Source organism: Miniopterus natalensis, chromosome 4 (genome assembly GCF_054644295.1).
Source record: "Miniopterus natalensis isolate mMinNat1 chromosome 4, mMinNat1.hap1, whole genome shotgun sequence".
In the NCBI taxonomy this organism is placed as follows: Eukaryota; Metazoa; Chordata; class Mammalia; order Chiroptera; family Miniopteridae; genus Miniopterus; species Miniopterus natalensis.
Window position 1 is genome coordinate 26,044,594 of NC_142084.1, and position 21,872 is coordinate 26,066,465.

The 21,872-nt window shown below is 37.6% G+C and overlaps 1 protein-coding gene across 6 annotated transcripts in view; it reads left to right on the plus strand.

The window, feature by feature from the left end:
- The window catches only part of NSD1 (nuclear receptor binding SET domain protein 1), a 153,331-nt gene that overhangs the window by 67,248 nt on the left and 64,211 nt on the right, over positions 1–21,872 (plus strand). For all 6 annotated transcript variants that reach the window (XM_016203271.2, XM_016203267.2, XM_087816440.1 and 3 more), the window contains 3 exons: positions 6,616–6,788; positions 8,951–11,519; positions 20,388–20,512. In XM_016203271.2, the coding sequence (XP_016058757.2) occupies positions 6,616–6,788; positions 8,951–11,519; positions 20,388–20,512 (2,867 nt within the window). The remainder of the gene's footprint in view (positions 1–6,615; positions 6,789–8,950; positions 11,520–20,387; positions 20,513–21,872) is intronic.

Sequence of the window (21,872 nt, forward strand, 5' to 3'; positions counted from 1 at the left end):
GGATCTTTTGATAGTTTTGTATCTCAAAATTCCATTCTTCTGGATTATTTTTTACTTCTAGTCATAAAAATTATGGATTCGTTATTTTTCATCCTTGCATTGGGTTCCACCTTTTCACCCCACCTTCGGCATTCTCTTATCTTTCCTATTATAATTTTGGTTAGGAATTCAGTGTGTGCGTTATTATGTTAACAGTATACATAGCTTACTTAACCATGTAGTGTTCTGAGCTTGCTTTGTCCTCACAACCTTGTTTTCCCTGCAGTTATCTGTATGTGTGTGTGTTTTGGTGAGGGAGAGGGTTTTTAGTATTCTCTGTATTTATTACTAATTTATAGTAAAACTCTCCTAGTTTTTATTTTTTCCACATGATCTGATACATTGATAATTTGTCATTTTTATCATTTTAAATAAGTTTCATCTGGAGCGTTATATATTTCTTTAATCTACAGTAGCCTGGTGAACAGCTGTCATCTTGGGGATTCCCTTCAACTCACTCTTGTGTTGGATTTCATGTCTTCCTTGTTTTTGGTTTACTTACTCATTTTGAATGTGTAGCAAGTCCTTCAATAGTTTCCTGAGAAAGAGAGTGTGGTATGTAGGTTTTTTGAGACCTTGCATTATCTGAAAATATTTTTATTCTTTTCTTACACTTACTTTATAATTTTGCTGATACTAAATACTGGAATGGAAATCATTTTTTCTCAGACTTTTGAAAGGCATTGTCTTGTAGCTTCCAGAGTTGCTATTACATCTGATAGTATTTTATTTACTTATTTTTAAAATGTATTATTTTTTAGTCCTCACTAGAGGATTTTTTTCCCATTGCATTTCAGAGGCAGTGGAGGGGAGAGAGAGAGAAAAAGAGAGAAAGGTCGATGTGAGAGAGACACATCAATTGGTTGCCTCCCACATGTGCCTCAACAAGGGGCCGGGGATTGAGCCTGCAGCCGAGGTATGCTCCCTTGACTGGAATCCAACTCGGGACCCTTCAGTCTGTGGGCTGGCGCTCTAACCACTGAGCCAAACTGGCTAGGGCAAATGTGATATTTTGATTTTTGATCTTTTGTATGTGATTTTTGTCCCTCTCCCTCTAAAAGCTTGTAGACTCTTCACTTTTTTCATGTAGTTCACAGGGCTATACCTTGCTTGCCAATCTGTTTTCATCCATTGTTGTGGGTAATTAGTGGGGCCCTTTTGATCTACAAATTTAGTTTCTTTAGTTCTGGGACATTTTTCTTTTTTCCTTTTTTTTTTTTTTAATACATCTTTATTGATTTCAGAGAGAGGAAGGGAGAGGGAGAGATAGAAACATCAATGATGAGAGAGTCATTGATTGGCTGCCTCCTGGCACGCCCCCCACTGGGGATTGAGCCTGCAGCCTAGGCATATGCCCTGACTGGAAATCAAACCACGATCTCCTGGATCCTAGGTTGATGTTCAACTGCTGAGCCATGCCGGCCGGGCTCTTTCTTTACCTCTTAATCAGATGTTGACTCTCTTGCTTTGGACCTCATGATTTTTTTGTATTTTCATTTTGCTCTACCTACTTTATAGGAAATGTCCTCAACTTTGTCTTTAACCTTTTTTGAGTTTTATGTTTCTGCTGTTATGTTTTTAATTTTTAAGAATTCCTTTTTGTTCCCTGCATCTTATTTCATTAATGCAGTATCCTTTTTATTTCTGAGGATATTAATAATAGCTTTTGTAAAGTTTTCTACTGTACTTCATCTGTTTCAAGTTCCTTTTTTTTTCTTTGCTGTTTGTTCCTTTGTTCTCTATTTTTTGTTTTGAGGCTTTCCTCAGATCTCTGTTCAAGAGTGAAGAGTGAAGAGCATATGGGCACTTTTTTTTTTTTTAAATAAGCATATCTTTATTGATTTCAGAGAGAGGAAGGGAGGGAGAGAGAGATAGAAACATCAATGATGAGAGAGTTGTCATTGATCGGCTGACTTCTGCACGCTCCCAACTGGGGATCGAGCCCAAAACCTGGGTATGTACCCTGACCGGGAATTGAACCGTTATCTCCTGGATCCTAGGTTGGCTCTCAACTGTTGAGCCATGCCCGGCCGGGCCATATGGGCACTTCTGAATGTGTGGATGTTGTCAGCCTACAAGGGTAGGGTGACCTCTTTCCCCTCCCAGCCCCTTGTCAGTACCATTTTCAGAGAAGAGTATTTATTCTCCTTCCTAGAGAATATGAATCTGGCTTCTTGTGTTCTGGGAGCTCAGTGAGCAGAAGACAACTGGGTGGTTTTAGCATTTAGTTCACTTATTCCCTCTGTTTTTGGTACAGTTGTACTCCTGGACTGTGCTTGGTGTTACTTGGTCTAGAGACCTTCTGTTTTACTCCATCTAGTAGAAAAACCTCTGGGGAGGGGTAGAGGCAGTGATCTGGTGGTGTGCTGTGGAGGAGGAAGTTTAGTTATCCCAAGGCTGCTTGATAACTTTCAGCCAGTCCTCTGTATTTTATCCTCCTAAACTGCAGAGGCACTAGGTGTTGCCAGTTCCTGGTCCATTAGTAGAAGGAAGCATGGTGTAGATACAGTTGGTTCTTGGCTTTTCTCAATAATAACTTAGGATTTGGCACACTAGGATCCATTGTTTCTAGCTATAGTACTTATCCATGTGCTTTCCAACTTCTAAAACTGTATAGCATAGCATGCTTGCGTAGCTACACTAATTTATACTTAGCTGTCCTTTCTTGTTCTCTTGTCCTTAGATGGACTTATACTCTCTTTACTGTAGCTTTATTGGGGATTAATACAGCTTGACCTGGAAATACTCTTAATTTCATCTTGTACAGACTTTCAGCCAATCTTGTTTTTAGACCTTTCTGTACTCTACGTCTAGGCTGGGGATAAGTCAGATTGCTTTTAATTTCTCAAGGCTGGCTTTATCATTCAGCTCTCTTTGGTTTAACTCTCACCACCTTCCAACTTTCCCAAATGTATATTGTTTCTCTTTCTATACTTTGTCTTTTGTATTATTCCTTTTAAAAACTGCTTTTACTGGGGTTTTTTTAGTGGGATTTCAGAGGGGAAGAAAACTAAATTTGAGCTTTTGGTCTGCATTCTTTACCTTTAAAAGATTTTAACTTTAACATTATGTAAGTTTAAAAAAGACTTTTACAGTCTTTGTCCATTTGTGTCTGGCTTATAACTTAGCATAATGTCTTTAAGCTTTATCCGTGTTGTATTATGTATCAGTATTTTATTGATTTTTAAGACTGAGTATAATTCCATTGTATATATGCATTTCCTTATCTTCTTTCTGTGGTTTTAGTTACCCATGGTCAACCACAGTCCAAAAATATTAAATTTCCCCAACCATTGGCATAGCCTGTCCTGACATCCAATCATTGACATCATCATGAATCAGTGTTGGAGGATCACTGAAGCAGATGATCCTCCTCCTGATGTAAGTCAATAGTAATCTCCTGATGTAGGTCAATAATAGCTTAATGCTGTGTCACAGTGCCTATATCATTCACCTCACATTATCTTATCACATAGGCATTTTATCATCACTAGAAGAAGGAATATAGTAAAATCCTCTTAAATGTATTATTCAGAGGCCAAGAAGATTCATCTTCCCAAGATGCAAAATTGAGCCTGTGGTTACACAGTTTATACGAGGTTCCTCATTGCTAATATTATAATGGTCAAGCTTAACATAGCATCCAAACTATTTCAGGCCTGGCCACTGCATACCTGCTTAGTTTCCCTTTCCTCCCACTTTATGATTTAGTGTTCTGAACTACTTGTAGTTCTAGCTGTTTTGTTTGTTTTACTCATTCATGCATTTGAGGGTCTGGGCTCTCATACTGGAGTTCTCCCCTTTATAAGCAGTTTACCTTTAAAAATTCTGCTAAGGCCTTGGCTGGGTGGCTTAGTTGACTGGAGTGTTGTCCCATACATCAAAAGGCTGCCGGTTCGATTTCCGGTCAGGGCATATACCTAGGTTGCAGGTTTGATCCCCGGTTGTAGCATATCAATGTGTGTGTTTTTTCTCTCTCTTCCTTCCTTTCTAAAAATCAATAAAATCATGCCCAGCCGGTGTGGCTCAGTGGTTGAGCGTCAACCCATGAACCAAGAGGTCACCTGTTCGATTCAGAGTCAGGGCATATGCCTGGGTTTCAAGCTCAGTCCCCGGTGGGGGGCGTTCAGGAGGCAACCGATCAATGTTTTTTGCATTGATTTTCCTATTTCTCCCTCTTTCTCTAAAATCAATAAAAACATATTTAAAATAAGTAATAAGTAAAATAAAAATCAATATAAATATATCCTAGGGTAAGGATTTAAAAAAAAAATTCTGCTCAGGTGTCCCATTTGTCCTCCAGTTAATGTTTTCTAGTATTTTAGTGGGTTTTTTGTTTTTTTTTTATGTTAATCTTCACCCAAGGATATTTTTTCCATTGATTTTTAGAGAGAGTGGAAGGAGTGGGGGAGAGAAACATCGATGTGAGAGAGACACATCAATTGATTGCCTCCTGCATGCGCCCTTACTGCAGCTGGGCATCAAACCTGCAACCCAAGTACAAGCCCTTGACTGGGAATCGAACCCGAGACCCTTTGGTGTTCAGGCTAACGCTCTAATCACTGAGCCATGATGGCCAGGACTTTAGTGTTATTTTTTGAAAGTGAATGTTTGTTATTGGAATTATGATTTTACTATAGTCTATTTATTTATCTCTTACCTATCAATCAGTGAGTTCCTTTCTGTCCTCTCTATACTGCTCGCACATCAAAACTGTTCACTCTGTGTTAGGTAAATTTACTTATTTGTGGGAGAATGATTTACTTCTCAAATGAACTTTAAGATTTAAGAGCCTCTGTATAGGCATATATACCAATTTTAATCCCTCATTATAGTTGGTTTCTAAAGAAAGATTTTAAAAAATATATATCTTTATTGATTTCGGAGAGAGGGAGTAGGGAGAGAGAGATAGAAGCATCAATGATGAGAGAGTCCTTGATCGGCTGCCTCCTGCACCCCTCCCTCCTGCACCGCTTCCCCCCCCCCTCGCTGGGATTAAGCCTGCAACCCAGGCATGTGCCCTGACCTTGAGTTTAACCCATGATCTCCTGTATCACAGGTTGATGCTCAACCCCTGAGCCGTGCCGGCCGGGCTCTATGGAAGGATTTAATTTAGTAGATAGAGTCTAAGGAGTTCAGTTTATTCACAACTTGTTTTTAAAATGGACTAAACAGAAAATTTAACCAGCTTGTAATTTTATTATTAATCACATTTTTACAGAAAAACCATTTCAACTAAAGTTTATGAGAGCTGCTCATAGGTACTTTTCATTCTTTGGTTTTATAGCTTTGAAATTAGCATGTATAAAGAAGCTTCCGTTGAAGTTTACTTGACATTTTGGCTATTTTTCCAGTTACTGCATGTGAAAACAGGAGTTTTGAAAGTTCACAGCTCTTTCTTTATACGTGCTCTAAGGTTATTTTATAAATCTTTCCTCCCTTTTCTTTTTCTTTCCTTTTTTCTCCCTCCACTCTGAAGGAAGTAGGCTTTTCCTGTTTTTTCAAAGAGATGTTTAGATTCTTTTTTATGTTTTGAAACAGTATGATGTAAGGGAATTAGATGTGGGTTCAAGTGAACTTTTAAATAAGACAATTTTCTTTTCCAGAAAGAGACAAATCATTAAACCTTTTGTAGCCCTGACTGTATTTCTTTTGTGACATTTTTTACTGGTGTGAAAAATGCTAAGTATATGGGAGATACATATACTAGATAAAGTTGATTATAATCTTTTCTGGATGCAATTTTTATTTTTGATTATTGTATGCATAGTACTTTGGACAACTAAGAAACTGTAGAATAACTGGATGTCTTTTTGCTTTTATTCATGTTGGGATTTCCTTCCTTTTTTTTTTTTTTTTTTAATCTCTCTATTTTGAAATACCAAGTGACACTTTCTCTGCAAAACCAACATTTTACTCTGATCTTGCCCACCTCTCTGATGTCATTGGACTACTGTGTCTATAAAATGGAGGTCATACTTCTTATTTCTTAGAGTTGATTGTTTAGAAGAATCCATGCAATGCACTTAGTGTAATGAGTGCGTGGCCCAGAGTAGCTACTCCATAAATGTTAGCATATTATGCACATGGTATGGTGCTAAAACATTTCTTTCTCATATTTTAGCGTAGTGTTTTTGAAGTTTGTGTGGTAGTTAGTTCTTGTTGATTATTATATTTGTGGTGCTGCAGCTTATTATATGTCCTTTGTATTTGCCAGTAATGAGGGTATAAGACTTAATAGACTGATGGTAGAAGGAACTTTTAGTTTGTTGCTATATTAATTTGTTCTGTGATTAGCTAATCAACCTCTCACTGGTTGGAATATATAGCTTATCACTATACCAAACTATTGAGTTTTTTCGTAAACTCAAGCATTTTCTTGCCACATAAACTGAACATTTAAAATGTTCATTCTATCAGAGTTTCTTGTTCTGGAGATTTTTTAGCTTGTTGATTTTTGGGTGGGAGAGGGTGGGTAAACAGAGGCTTCTTCGGTGACAGTGGTGTGGATGTTATCTTGATGATGAACAGTCATCTTTTTAAAGTAATGACACTTGTTATTGTATCCTTATCTAGTTTCCAACCGGAGGCCCTATCGACAGTACTACGTGGAAGCTTTCGGAGACCCTTCTGAGAGAGCCTGGGTGGCTGGAAAAGCAATTGTCATGTTCGAAGGCAGACATCAATTTGAAGAGCTACCTGTCCTTAGGAGAAGAGGGAAGCAGAAAGAAAAAGGATATAGGCATAAGGTAAAAAATAAGCAAAAGAACAAAAGCCCCTCAAATTATCTTCTTGAGGGTGGGCAGGGAGGAGGCAGGAAGAAGTATTGTATCTTTGAAATACAAGTTATTCCCTTTGGTAGATGGATATTTGTGAGAAAATAGGTAGACAGCAAGGTTTTTCGCAGAGATGAGATGGGGATAGCCTTCCAAATATTTATACTTAATTTTTGAGAATGCTAGTTTTTGCCATGTCACTTAGATATCACAATACAAAATGGCAAAACCAATCTTTTTTGGTTATATTTGATGTAAAAAGAAACTGAAACATTCTACTTCTCACTCTCTGGATTAATTATTTCTTTTAAAGTGGGAAAGATAAAGCTTTAAACATTTTTGTTTTGTTTCTTTTGGTTTTTGTGTACAGTTGTTAGTGCTTAAGGTTGCAGTTCATACCTGGTTATGTTTTTGTATTTTTTTAAAATGTATTTTTATTGATTTCAGAGAGAGGAAGGGAGAGAGAAAGAGAGAGATAGAAACATCAATGATGAGAGAGTCATTGATCGGCTGCCTCCTGCATGCCCCCGACTGGGGATGGAGCCTGCAACCCAGGCATGTGCCCTGACCGGGAATCGAACCCTGATCTCCTGGATCCTAGGTTGATGTTGAACCTCTGAGCCATGCCCGGCTGGGCTACCTGGTTATATTTTAATAAAGAACATTATGCTTTTGTTTTGTTTGCTTCATGTTTTGTGTTAAAGTTGGTCAAGTAAATTTCAGCTTATTTCTTTTAATATTTCTTTATATTCAGTTCTACATAGTTTCTGTTAGATTGGTGTTTCATACTTCTCTGTGTATAAATACTTTTTAGACCATTTTATAAAAATCGTAGATAGGGTAATTTAGAATCAGTATGGAGACCCTGCTATTTTTAATTTGAGTTATTTGAGGACTAATGTCTTCAACACAAAAACTAGTGTAATCATATGTTCTTGTACAACTGTTGTATGTATTAGAAGTAATTGTAAATAATATTTCATAAGGTTGATACTCTAAAACAGCTAGCATGTGCTGCTGTTAGAATGAAGGAGGCTAATAAATATATACTTTCTAATACTTTGGGTGGTTGGTGTTTGGGAGGTGTCAGTTTTTGTGTCAAGCCTTTAGTTATGTAGATTAAACAACTCCCTTTTCTGAGGAGTTCATTAGAGCTTTCAGGTTCTGGAAAATTCACTCTGGTAACATTTATGAGAATTAATGGGTGTGTGTTTGTATGTAAAATAAACCCAGTGATCATTTTATTGCTTTATAAGTGGAGGCTACCTGTCTGGTGACCTGAATTTTTACATGCTCAGCAGAACATCCCTTTCACAAGTATTAAAGTAATTTGTGAACACTAAGTGATGGTTACAACCTTGACTAATATCTATTATATGAAATCAGGGTGGGAAGTAAGAGTTTGGAAAATTGGGTATATTTCACAGAGTGTCAGTGTCCTCATTCTGTTGAGTAATCAAGAAAAAAGCATGTGTAATTTGTTATACCCCGGGTGTTTTGGTGTCTCTGGACTACACGATTAAGTCCAGGAGATTGCTTGATTATAATCCAGATTGTATGTAACATGTATGGAAGAATCTTGATTAGCCAAGGGCCTACTGATAACCAGAGGTTCAAATTTCAGGCCTAGGGCAGGTCTGATCTACTTGTTTCTCTTGTTCTCGTTTTTTCATATTTATCTTCTTTAGCCTTTTATTTTCTCTTTTATGCAGCTGAGCAAGTGCTTGTCCTTAATAAGTCAGAAAGAAACTATATCCTTATTTAAGGTGTGGAGGGGTAAGTAGGAAGGGTATGGTTATTCCTTGATTTAGTAATGTTATGTTGATTAGTAATGTAATGTTGTAGTCCAAGTTATGGTCCACTCCTTTCTGCTTACAAAGGCAGGGAGAATGGAGGGTTTATGAGATCAATTTTTCCTGTAATAATACATCTTAGTGGTAATGTAGTGGTGAGGACTCCCCATTAGTTAAGCTCTGGGTGAGCTATGGATCCTGACCACCTGACTGGTCCCATAAAAGGGTCTTGAAGAACTGCAACAAGACTTTGAGAAGCTAATTTGTGAGGTGCTCACTGATCATTTGTTTTCCTCTTCCATTTCTTTGATATGTGATAACTTTTTCTCCTTTGAATTTAAGGTTCCTCAGAAAATTTTGAGTAAATGGGAAGCCAGTGTTGGTCTTGCTGAACAGTATGATGTTCCCAAAGGGTCGAAGAACCGAAAATGTGTCAGCAGCTCGATCAAATTGGACAGTGAGGAGGATATGCCATTTGAGGACTGTATAAATGATCCTGAATCAGAACATGACCTGTTGCTTAATGGCTGCTTGAAATCTCTGGCTTTTGACTCTGAACATTCTGCAGATGAGAAGGAAAAGCCTTGTGCCAAGTCTCGAGCCAGAAAGAGCACTGATAATCCGAAAAGGACTTGTGTGAAAAAGGGCCACATGCAATTTGAAGCACATAAGGAAGAACGGAGGGGAAAGATTCCAGAGAACCTTGGCATAAACTTTATTTCTGGGGATGTATCTGATAAGCAGGCCTCTAATGAACTTTCCAGGATAGCAAACAGCCTCACAGGGGCCAGCACTGCCCCAGGAAGTTTTCTGTTTTCCTCTTGTGCAAAAAATCCTGCAAAGAAAGAATTTGAAACTTCAAATTGTGACTCTTTACTGGGCTTGTCTGAGGGTGCCTTGATTTCTAAACGTTCTGGGGAGAAGAAGAAACTTCAACGAGGTTTGGTGTGTAGTTCAAAAGTACAGCTCTGCTATATTGGAGCAGGTGATGAAGAAAAACGGAGTGATTCCATTAGTATCTGTACCACTTCTGATGATGGAAGCAGTGATCTGGATCCCATAGATCACAGTTCAGAGTCTGATAGCAGTGTCCTTGAAATTACAGATGCTTTTGATAGAACAGAGAACATGTTGTCCATGCAGAAAGATGAAAAGTTAAAGTATTCCAGGTATCCTGCCACAAACACTAAGGTAAAAGCAAAGCAGAAGTCCCTCATTACTAACTCACTTACAGACCACTTAACAGATTATACTAAGACAGCAGAGTCCGGAACTGAGACATCTCAGGTTAATCTGTCTGATTTTAAAGTGTCCACTCTTGTCCGCAAACCCCAATCGGATTTTAGAAATGATGGTTTCTCTACAAAATTCAACACCTCATCAAGCATTTGCAGTGAGAACTCACTAATAAAGGGTAGGGCTACAAATCAAGCTCTGTTCCATTCGAAAAGTAAACAGCCCAAGATCCGAAGTATAAAGTGCAAACATAAAGAAAATCCAGTTGTAGTAGAACCTCCAATTACATATGAGGACTGCAGTTTGAAATGCTGTTCTCCTGATACCAAAGGCTCTCCTTTGGCCAGCATTTCCAAAAGTGGGAAAGGGGATGGGCTAAAACTACTGAGCAACATGCATGAAAAAACCAGGGATTCAAATGACATAGAAACAGCAGTGGTGAAACATGTTCTGTCTGAGTTGAAGGAACTCTCTTATAGATCCTTAAGTGAAGATGTCAGTGAATCTGGAACATCAAAGCCATCAAAACCATTACTTTTTTCTTCTGCTTCTAGTCAGAATCATATACCTATTGAACCAGACTACAAATTCAGTACATTGCTAATGATGTTGAAAGATATGCACGATAGTAAGACCAAGGAGCAACGGTTAATGACTGCTCAAAACTTGGTCTCCTATCGGAGCCCTGGTCTTGGGGACTGTTCTACCAGTAGTCCTCTAGGGACTTCTAAGGTCTTGGTTTCAGGAGCCTCCAATCACAATTCAGAAAAAAATGGAGATGGCATTCAAGATCCAGTCCATCCTAGCCCTAGTGGAGGTGACTCTGCACTGTCTGGAAATTTGCCTGCTTCTATACCTGGCTTAGTGTCCGACAGAAGAGATCTCCCTGCTTCTGGCAAAAGTCGTTCAAACTGCGTTACTAGGCGCAACTGTGGGCGATCAAAGCCATCATCCAAATTGCAAGATAGTTTTTCAGGCCAAATGGGAAAGAACACAGTAAACCGTAAAGCCTTAAAGACAGACCGTAAAAGAAAACTGAACCGGCTTCCAGCTATGATTCCAGAGGCTGCACTGCGAGGAGACAGACAGAGTGGTGGTTCAGAGAATGGCTCCTTGAGAGGTGGGGCAGAAGACCCTGCTAAAGAAAAACCCCTTCAATTAATGGGCCACTTAACAAGCGAAGATGGTGCCCATTTTTCTGATGTTCATTTTGACAACAAAGTCAACCAGTCTGACCCTGATAAATTTCCTGAAAAAGGCCCCACCTTTGAAAACAGAAAAGGCCCAGAGCTGGACTCTGAAATGAACAGTGAGATTGATGAAACCAATGGTGTTAATCAAGTGGTACCTAAAAAGCGGTGGCAGCGTTTAAACCAAAGGCGCACTAAACCTCGTAAGCGCACTAACAGATTTAGGGAGAAAGAAAACTCTGAGGGTTCCTTTGGGGTCTCACTTTCTTCTGACCCTATAAAGAAGGGGGATGAGCTCCCAGATCATAGACCTCCTCCGACGAACATATTGGAGGATGTGCTGACAGATCCAAATCACACCGGCCGCTTAGATTCATTCGGGCCGCGGCTGAATGTTTGTGATAAATCCAGTGCCAACACTGAGGAGATGGACAAGGAGCCAGGAATTCCCACTTTGACCCCCCAGCCTGAGCTTCCTGAACCAGGTAAGGATTCCTGACTGTCATAGAAAAGGATGAAAGGAAGTGATGACAACGTTCCCCTCTGAAATTCTTAATGGAAGGGCTAAGTGTAAATTGGAAGGGAAGGATTATCACTTGAAGAAAGGGCTTTTTGCAGAAGGGACTGAGCTTTGAGAAACCAGCCATATACTTTCAGAAATTAAGCTTTATTAGAAGCTTTTTTCTCTCTCTTGCTTTTAGTAAATTTCAAGAACATTTTGTTGTGTTTTTTACTTTTTTAAAATCTATGAACTTTTTCAGATTTAATCTGATATTGTAGGTAATTAAGAGGCTCTGAGCCCAAGAGTTAAATCCAGTTGTTAGTTCACAGAAATCAAATAGGTTTTATTGAATGTTAAGCTTTCTTTGACTACAATTTAAGGAAGGTTCACCTGTTAGGTACATAGAAGGGACACGTGCATTGAAAAAATGGAAGTGTTCTTTAGTACTTATTTGAAGGCCCTAGATGTCTTATATCACTTTTGGAATAAGGTTTGAGAATGTAGTGCCAAGGTATCCTACCTTAGCAGCAGTAGGAAAACAAGTCTTTCAAGGTACTTATAAATATACTTTAGTTATTGAGGATAAAACTGATTTCTTAGAGTTGTTTATGATACTAGATTCTGTTTTCTAACAGCTTTATTGAGATATAATTTACATATGTTCACAGACCAGTACAACCCTCAACATGATCAATTTTGGAACATTTGCATCATTCCAGAAAGAAACCTTGTACCTTTTATCAATCTTTCTTTATTTCTCACCAATCTATACATTTGCCTATTCTGTACATTTCATATAAATGCAATCATTCAATATGTGGTACTTTAGTGTTTAGTTCTTTTACTTAGCATGTATCAATGCTTTATCCCAGGGCCAGGGATCAAACCTGCAACCAAGGCACATGCCCTTGACTGGGAATTGAACCCATGGCGCTTCGGTGTGTGGGACACCAGTCTAACTACTGAGCCACACCAGCCAGGTTTCCCATCTTTTAAGATATATCTTTATTTATTTCAGAGAGAGGAAAGGAGAGGGAGAGAGAGATAGAAATATCAATGATGAGAGATGAGAGTCATTGATTGGTTGCCTCCTGCACACTCCTGCTGGGAATTGAGCCCGTGACCCTGACATGTGCCCTGACCAGGAATCGAACTGAGATCTCCTGGGTCCTAGGTTGATGTTCAACCACTGAGCCATGCCAGCTGGGCTTCCGCTCTTTTTTGAGGCTGAATAAATAAAAGCCTATTATATTTATATACCACATTTTCTTGATCTCATCTGTCAATAGACATTTAGGATTGGACATTTAGGCTGTTTCTATATCTTGGCTATTGTGAGTAATGCCGCAGTAAACATGCATTGAACATGAGATTGTGTTTTCAGTTCTTTTAGATGTATACCCAGAAGTGGGATTGCTGGGTCATATGATAATTATATGATAATTCTATTTATAATTTTTTTGAGGAATCATCATACTGTTTATCCATTGTGGCTTCAACAGTGCTCTAGGGTTCCAGTCTCTCCACATCCTTGCCAACACTTTATTTTAATTTAATTTTTATAATGGTCATCTTAACAGGTGTGGTATCGCATTGTGATTTTTGTTTTTGTTTTTTTACTGTATCTTTTATTGATTTCAGAGAGAGGAAGGGATAGAGAGAGATAGAAACATCAATGATGAGAGAGTCATCAGCTGCCTCCTGCACACCCCCAACTGGGGATCAAGCCTGCAGCCCAGGCATGTGCCCTGAACAGGAATCAAACCGGGGTCTCCTGGATCCTGGGTCAATGCTCTCAAACGCTGAGCCATGCCTGGCTGGGTCGCATTGTGGTTTTGATTTGCAGTTCCTGATTATTAGTGATGAGCATTTTTTATAATGCTTTTGGGCCATTTGTATATCTTTGATAATACAGATATTCGCCCCCCCCCCCCCTTTTTTTTAAATCAGCACCTAAGGATATTTTTTTCCATTGCTTTTCAGAGAGAGTGGAAGGGAGAGAAAGAGAAAGAGAGAAACATTGATGTGAGAGAGATACATCAACTGGTTGCCTCCTGCATGCACCCTGACCAGGGCCGGGGACAAGTCTGCAACTGTAGTACATGCCCTTGGCCAGAATCGAACCCGGGACCCTTCAGTCCTCGGGCCAATTCTCTAACTACTGAGCAAAAACGGCTAGGGCCTTGTTTGTTGTTGAGTTTTAGGAGTTATTTATTCTGCATAATCACCTCTTACCAATATAAGGTTTGCAAATATTTTCTTACATTCTGCAGGTTTTTTCACTCTGTTAAATTGTTGCCTTTGCTGTGCAGAAATTTTTAAGTTCGATGTAGTACAATTTGTCTATTTTTGCTTTTGTTATCTGTGCTTTTTGTGTCATATCAAAGAAACCATTGCTTATTCCAATGTCATGAATCTTTTTCTCTATCTCCATTGTGTAGTCTTAGCACCCCGTCAGTGATAATTTGATCATACATGTAAGGGTTTATTTCTGGTCTCTATTCTGTTCCATTGATCTATATGTCTCTCTTGATGGCAAACTCATAATATTTTAAAAAAACTTTTTAAAAATTTATCTTTATTGTTGAAAGTATTACAAATGTCCCCTTTCCCGAACTCCATTGATCTCCTCTACCCTGCCCCCCTCACCCCAGGCCTTCACCGAACTCTTGTCTGTGCCCATGGGTTATGCATATATGCATATAAGTTCTTAGGTAAATCTCTCCCCACCCACCCCCACCTTCCCTCTGAGATTTGTCAGTCTGTTCCATGCTTCTGTGTCTTTGGATCTGTTTTGTTCATCGGTTTATTTTGTTCATTAGATTTTCACATATGAGTAAGATCATGTGATACTTGTCTTTCTCTGACTGGCTTATTTCACTTAGCATAATACTTTCCAGGTCCCACCATCTTGTCTCAATGGGTAAGGGATCCTTTGTTTTTACAGCTGCATTTTACAGCTCCATTGTGTAAATGTTTGAGAAGATGCTTGATATGATTTCAGTCTTGAACTTGTAGAGACTTGTTTTGTGTCCTAACATGTAGTCTATCTTTGGGAATGTCCCATGTGCACTTGAGGAGGATGCATATTCTGCAGCTTTAGGGTGAAATGTTCTGAAAATGTCAATTAAATATCCATTAGATCTAGTGTGTCATTTAGAATCACTTTCCTTATTGATTTTTTTGTCTGGAAGATCTATCCAGTAAAGTCATTGGGGTGTTAAAATCCCCTACAGTGACAGTATTGCTGTCGTTCTCTCCTTTAAAGTTCTCCAGAAGTTTTCCTTTTTCCTATTTTTATTACTGTCACTTTGTAATATGTTTTGAAAACAGAATGTGTGAGGCCTTCATTGTTTTTCATTGTAAAGATTATTTTGGTTATTTTGTGTCCTTTGAGCTTCCATGTTAATTTTAGGGTGGGTTTTTTTTCTATTTCTGCAAAAAATACCATTAGGATTTTGATAAGGATAGCAGTGAATCTGAAGATTGCTTTTGGGTAGGATAGGCATTTTGACACCACAGAGTCTTCCAGTGCATGAACACAGGATGACTTTCCATTTATTTGTGTCTTTAATTTCTTTCAGCAATGTTTTGTAGTTTTCAGTGCCCAACTCTCACATCCTTGGTAAGGTTTATTCCTAAGTATTTTATTTTTTATGCTATTGTAAATGGTGTTATTTACTGACTTTTCTTTTTGTATGTTCATTATTAGTGTATAGAAACACAACTGATTTTTGAGTGGTGATTTTTGTATCCTGCTGCTGTACTGAATCCGTTTATTCTTATAATGGATTGTGGTTTGTGTGTGTGTAATCTTTAGGGTTTTCTACATATAACATCATGTCCTCTATGAACAGATACTTTTATTTTTTCCTTTCCAATTTGGATATCTTTTATTTCTAATTCTTGCCTGATTACTGTGGCCTGGACTTCTACTACTGTAAAATAGAAGTAGAAATAGTGGTCATCCTAACCTTGTTCCTGAGCTTAGAGAATAAGCTTTCAGTTTTTTACCATAGAATATCATGTTAGCTGAGGAATTTTCATATATGACCTTTATTATGTTTAGATAATTTACTTCTCTTTAGTTTGTTTGAGTGTTTTTATCAGGCAAAAGTGTTGAATTTTGTAAAGCCTTTTCTGCATCAGTTTAGATGATCATGTGATTTTCTTCATCCTGTTAATGTGTTGTATTATGTTTATTGATTTTTGTATATTGAATTGTCCTTCCACCTAAGGGATGAATCCTACTTGGTCATGGTGTATAATCCTTTTATTTATTTATTTATTTTAAAAGATTTTATTTTTTAGAGAGAGGAAAGGAGAGGGAGAGAGAAGGAAACATCGATGTTAGAGCGAAACATCAATCATTTGTCTCCTGCATGCTCCCTACGGGGATGCAGATTGAAATCTAGGCATGTGATCTGACCTGGAATCAACCAGCAACCTCTTGGTGCACTGGACGATACCTAACCAACCGAGTTACATAAGCCAGGGCTATAATCCTTTTAATGTGCTGCTTTTGCATTCAGTTTGCTAGTATTTGTTGAGGATTTTTTGCATCAGTGTTTATAAGGGATAAGACTTTTTTTTCAGTCTGGCTTTTTTATCAGAGTAATGTTTGTTTCATAAAATGAGTTTGCAAATGTTTTCTCCTCTTAAATTTTTGGAAAAGTTTGGAATTAATGCTTTTTTAAATGCATAGAATTCTCCAGTAAAGCCATTTGGTCCTGGGCTTTTCTTTCTTGGTGACTGGCTTTTGATGACTGGTTTAATCATCTTTTAGTTCAGATTTTTCTATTCATGGTTGAGTCTTGGTAAATTGTTTTTAGAAATGTACCCATTTCTTCTAGGTAATACAGTTTGCTGGCATAGAATTGTCTGTAGTTCCTCTTTAATTTGTGGTTTTAGTTATTTGTGTCTTTTCTCTCCTTTTTTTTTTTTTTTTTTTTTTTTTTTTTTTAGTTAATCTAGCTAACGGGTTGTCAGTTTTGTTTATCTTTACAGAAAAAGATACCTTAGTTTTGTTGATACTATTTTTATTCTCTTTTGTTTATTTCTGCTCTAATATTTATTACCTATTTCCTTCTACTAACACTGGGTTTAGTTTGTTCTTTTTCTCATTCTTAGAGGTGTAAAGTTAGGTTTTTTTATTTGGGATGTTTCTTTTTTCTTAATCTAGGCACTTTCTGCTATGAACTTTCCCGTTGGTACTTCCTTTGCTGCACCCAATAAGTTTTGGCATATTGTGTTTTTATTTTAGTTTGTCTCAGGATATTTTCTAATTTTTAATGGAATTTCTTCTCTGACCCATTGGTTGTTTTAAGAGTCCGTTATTTTCCATGTATCTAAATTTTCCAGTTTTCCAACTGCCATTGATTTCTAGTTTCATTCCATTGTGATTGGGAAAGATACTTTGTATGATTTCAGTCTTCTCATTGTTTTATGGACTATCATGTGATCTGTCTTGGAGAATGTTTTATGTGTACTTGAGAACAATGTGTTTCTGTATATGTCTGTTAAGTTCAGGTGGTCTCTAATAATGCTCAAGTTCTGTTTTCATATTAATCTTCTGTGGTAGTTCTATTTATTATTGAAAGCTTGGTAGTATACTATAGTATTGTTTTACTGTCTGTTTCTTATCAGTTCTGTCAGTGTTTGCTTGATAGATTTTGGTGCTCTGATGTTATGTGCATATATATTTATAATTATTATCTTCTAAAATATGCCTGAAATTGTTTATCTTCCTAGTAAATTGACCTTTTTATTGTTTGTTCTTGTGCTAGTTTTAACTCAGTTTTATTTTTTCTAAATAGGGCCACCTCTGCTCTCATTTGTGTGTATCTGTTTTTAACCTTTCAATTTCAGCCTATATGTGTCTATAAGGTAATATATCTTGTAGAGAGGATATCGTTGCATCTTATTTTTTAAATCCAGTGTGTGTTTTTTTGTTTTTGTTTTTTAAATATATCTTTATTGAGTTCAGAGAGAGGAAAGGAGAGGGAGAGAGAGAGATAGAAACATTAATGATGAGAGAGTCATTGATCGAGCCCACAACCCGGGCATGTGCCCTGACAGGGAATCGAACCCCGATCGCCTGGATCCTAGGTTGACGCTCAACCGCTGAGCCACACCTGGCCGGGCCCAGTGTGTGTTTTTTAATTTAAAAAGTTTTTAAATTTTTGAGTTACAGTTGACATTTAATATTATATTAGTTTCAAGTTTATAGCATAGTGGTTAGACATTTCTATAACTTACGAGGTGATCCTCGTGATAAGTCTAGTACCCCCCTGGCACCATACATAGTTCTTAGAATATTATTAAGTAGATTCCCCAAGCTGTGCTTTACATCCTGGTGACTGTTTTGTAACTGCCAATCTATACTTCTTAATCCGTTCACCTTTTCTACCTAGTTCCCCCAACTTCCCTTTCCATCATTTTTTTTTCCTCTGTGTCGTGAGTCAAAATTTCCCACCAGAGTGGTACATTGTTAAAATTGATGAACCTACACTGACACATCATAATCACCCAAAGTCCACAGTCTACCTTGGGGTTCATTCTTGGTGTCGTACATTCAGATAAATGTATAGTGACATCTATCCACCAGTGTGGTATCATACAGATATTTTCACTACCCTGAAAATCCTCTATGCTCTGCCTATTTAACAACCCCCCTCACCCTCCCTTTGGCAACTGCTTTTTAGTCTCCATAGTTTTGCCAATCATGTAGTATGTAGCCTTTTCAGCTTGGCTTTTTCCCCCACTTGGTAAAATGCTTTTAAAAGTTTCTTTTGTGTCTTTTCATGGCGCAATAGCTCATTTCCTTTTAGTGCTGAATAATATTCCATTGTCTGGATATACCAGTTTGTTTATCTATTCACTCACATCTTGGTTGTTGCCAAGTTTTCACAATTAGGAATAAAGCTGCTGTAAAAATCCATGTATGTTTCAACTCCTTTTATGTTATCTTCAGCCTGGCTGGTGTAGCTCAGTGGATTGAGCGTCATCCCATGCACCAAGAGGTCACCAGTGCGATTCCCAGTCAGAGCACATGCCTGGGTTGCAGGCTCCATCCCCAGTGGGGGGTGTGCAGGAGGCATCTGATTGATATTTCTCTCTCATCAAGTTTCCTATCTCTCCCCCTCCCTTCTTTTCTCTCTAAAATCAACAAAACATTAAAAAAAATACCTTATCTAGACCTAGACAGTTTTGCTCAATGGTTAGAGCGTCAGCCTGGGGACTGAAGAGTCCCAGGTTCGATTCTGGTCAAGGGCATACATCTCAGTTGTAGGCACTATCCCCTGCCCCGTAGGGGTGCATTTGGGAGGCAATCAGTTGAAATGTGTGTTTGTCCCTCTCTCTCCCTTCCACTCTCTCTGAAAAGCTACAGAAAAAATATATTCAGGTGAAGATATTTTAAAAAACCACCATTATCTAAGCCCTGGCCCATGTGTCCCAGTGGTTATAGCATTGGACTGTGCACCAAAGGTCACTGGTTCAATTCCCGGTCAAGGGCACATACCTGGGTTGTGGGTTCACTCCCTGCCCCAGGTCGGGGTGCATGACGGAGGCAACCAGTTGATGCATATCTCTCACCTCGATTTTTCTCTCTCCCCTTTCCACTCTCTATAAAAATCAATGGAAAAAATATCCTCGAGTGAGGATAACAAAAATAAATAAAAAGTAAAAAATACATTATCTTTTAATAAACTAAATGGGATATTACTACTGTGAAATTACAGCAGTTTGAATTAATGTAAAGAAATTATTTTCCACACTTTTTATTACACTGAAGTTTTATAGCTTGTTTCCTTGTATACTGTCTAACGAATAAGAGCCTTTGCCAGGCTTGCCTGTGACTTTCTCTTTTTGGCCTCAACTTTTGTGTTCCTTTTATTGAAAGAACATCAGCATTCAACTGAGGCAGGAACAGCTTCCTCTGAGATCATCATATCATGAAATCCCTCTTACCTTTTGAGTAGACTGTATCCTGCATTCTGTAAGCATTACCTTCTGCTCCCAAAGAGCTTACAGTATAGTCAAATAACTGAAACATGTTAAGTGTATTAAATAAAGTTTTGTAGGGAAATTATAATAGTTGTTTCACCATTAATTCAAAGAAAAGTGGTATGATATTCTGACTACAAAACATGACAAGAAGTGTTTTGTTTTTTTTTAAAGCAAGTACCCATCTATATTTTCTGACTTTGACATACATGGTATACATTTTTTATGCCATTGAGGTAATGGTATCCATTTAATTATGTATTTTTGATTATTCTCTTTAGAAGTATTTGTTTTCTAATGTGAAACTGACTGCAAGCAAGATAATGAAGTATGTGTAGAATGCTTTTGAAATTCATGTGATAGTACTGATTAGTAAATACTCTGTCTGAATATCCATACAATATTTTCATAATCCAGAGAGATGTTATTTAAAATAATTCATGAGGAATTTTATCTGACTTAGAATCTCTGTTTGAAAGGTAGTTGTATCTGTCATTATAGGACACTAGTTTCAAGTTAATCTCTTTGGTAAGATCGGATAGGCGCTGTGTGTGTGTGTGTGTGTGTGTGTGTGTGTGTGTGTGTGTGTCTCTACAGAGCAACTAAAGTCTTTCTAGGGTGTGTGTGTGTGTGTATGTCTACAGAGCAACTAAAGTCTTTCCACTCCCAATTTTTGCATGTGATAAACCATAGCAAATCATTTTTAGTCTCTTGGAGCTTAAGCCAGAGTGTTTTTGAGAGTTTCCTATCTCTGTAGCTTTGGGAGTACAGAGATGGCTATATGAAAAAAATGGGGTTTTCTCTAACTTTTTAGTTAATACTGAATTTGTTTCTCCTCTTTTAGCTGTGCGGTCAGAGAAAAAACGACTTAGGAAGCCAAGCAAGTGGCTTCTGGAATATACAGAAGAGTATGATCAGATATTCGCTCCTAAGAAAAAACAAAAGAAGGTACAGGAACAGGTACACAAGGTATGTTCCAACGATCTTTTAGTAGTCCTTTTAGGATGCTGCAATTTTGCCTTTCATTGTCATATTTTGTCTTTATGAGACAATTTCCTTAACTCTGGGATCTTTTAAGTTTTTTTACCTCCAGCTTCTGGCACAATACTTACCATATACTAGTTATACAGGAAATGTATAAATGAGTCTCTGTCTGTGTGTGTATTTCTCCCTTTACTTTCAAAGTGTCTTTAGTGATTTATGAATAAATGTTTAGTAAAAAACAGGTTATTAAAAATAGGTAGTATGATCCTAATTTTTTAAACAAATGTTATGATACCTTGATTTATTCTTAAATTGTTTCTTTTTTTCTTTTTTTAAAAATATATCTTTATTTATTTCAGAGAGAGGAAGAGATAGAGAGAGATAGAAACATCAATGATGAGAGAGTCATTGATCGGCTGCAGCCCGCAACCCGGGCACATGCCCTGACCGGGAATCTAACCCTGATCGCCTGGATCCTAGGTCGATGCTCAACCGCTGAGCCACACCCGGCTGGGCTAAATTCAGTTTCTTTAAAGTAAAGTATTTTAAAGTAAATTAGAGACATTTTGACCTTCTGTCCCTAAACAATATGCACCTCTAAAAAATAGAACATTTTTTTCATAACTGACTTAATTTAGCATTATCACATCTAATAAGATCAGTTTAATAACAAGTCCATATTCAGATTTCTACAATTGTCCCCTAATCTTTACATTTGGCTTATCCAAATCAGGATCCAGTCTAAGAATACGTATATCTAGTTGTTATATTTCTCAACTCTCTTTAAATCCAGAAAAGTCCCTTTTTTCTTGACCCTCTCTATCTAAGCCATACAAGTACCGTATTTGGATTATCCACCTTCTAACCCAATTGTGTGTGATTGCTTTGTTTCTCTATCCCCTGTGTTCCCTGTTAAGTGGAAGGTATCAAATCTAACAATTTGATAGATTAAAGTTAAACATTTTTAGCTAGATTATATCATAGTTGATACTGTTACATATTGCATGACATTAAAAGGCATTTAACATCGAGTTAATTATTCATACTGATGAATAACTGATTCCTCCCTTTTAAGTTAGATTTTACCTCTTGCTGAAGGAGCAGTACGGATCAGCCATTCCCTGATAACTTTTTAAATATCAAACCGATACTCCTATATCGGTTTCATTAGGAGTTTTAAAAAATGATTCATATCTTATTATTTCTTCTATTTTTATTAGCTGGCACTCTCTCTCAATATCTCCTTTTAACTGAATCCTTTTATCCTGAAATACATGAAAGGCAGATTAAATTCTTCTTTTCCATTTATTTACCAACTTAACATTAGGAATTTATTATTAGCTGC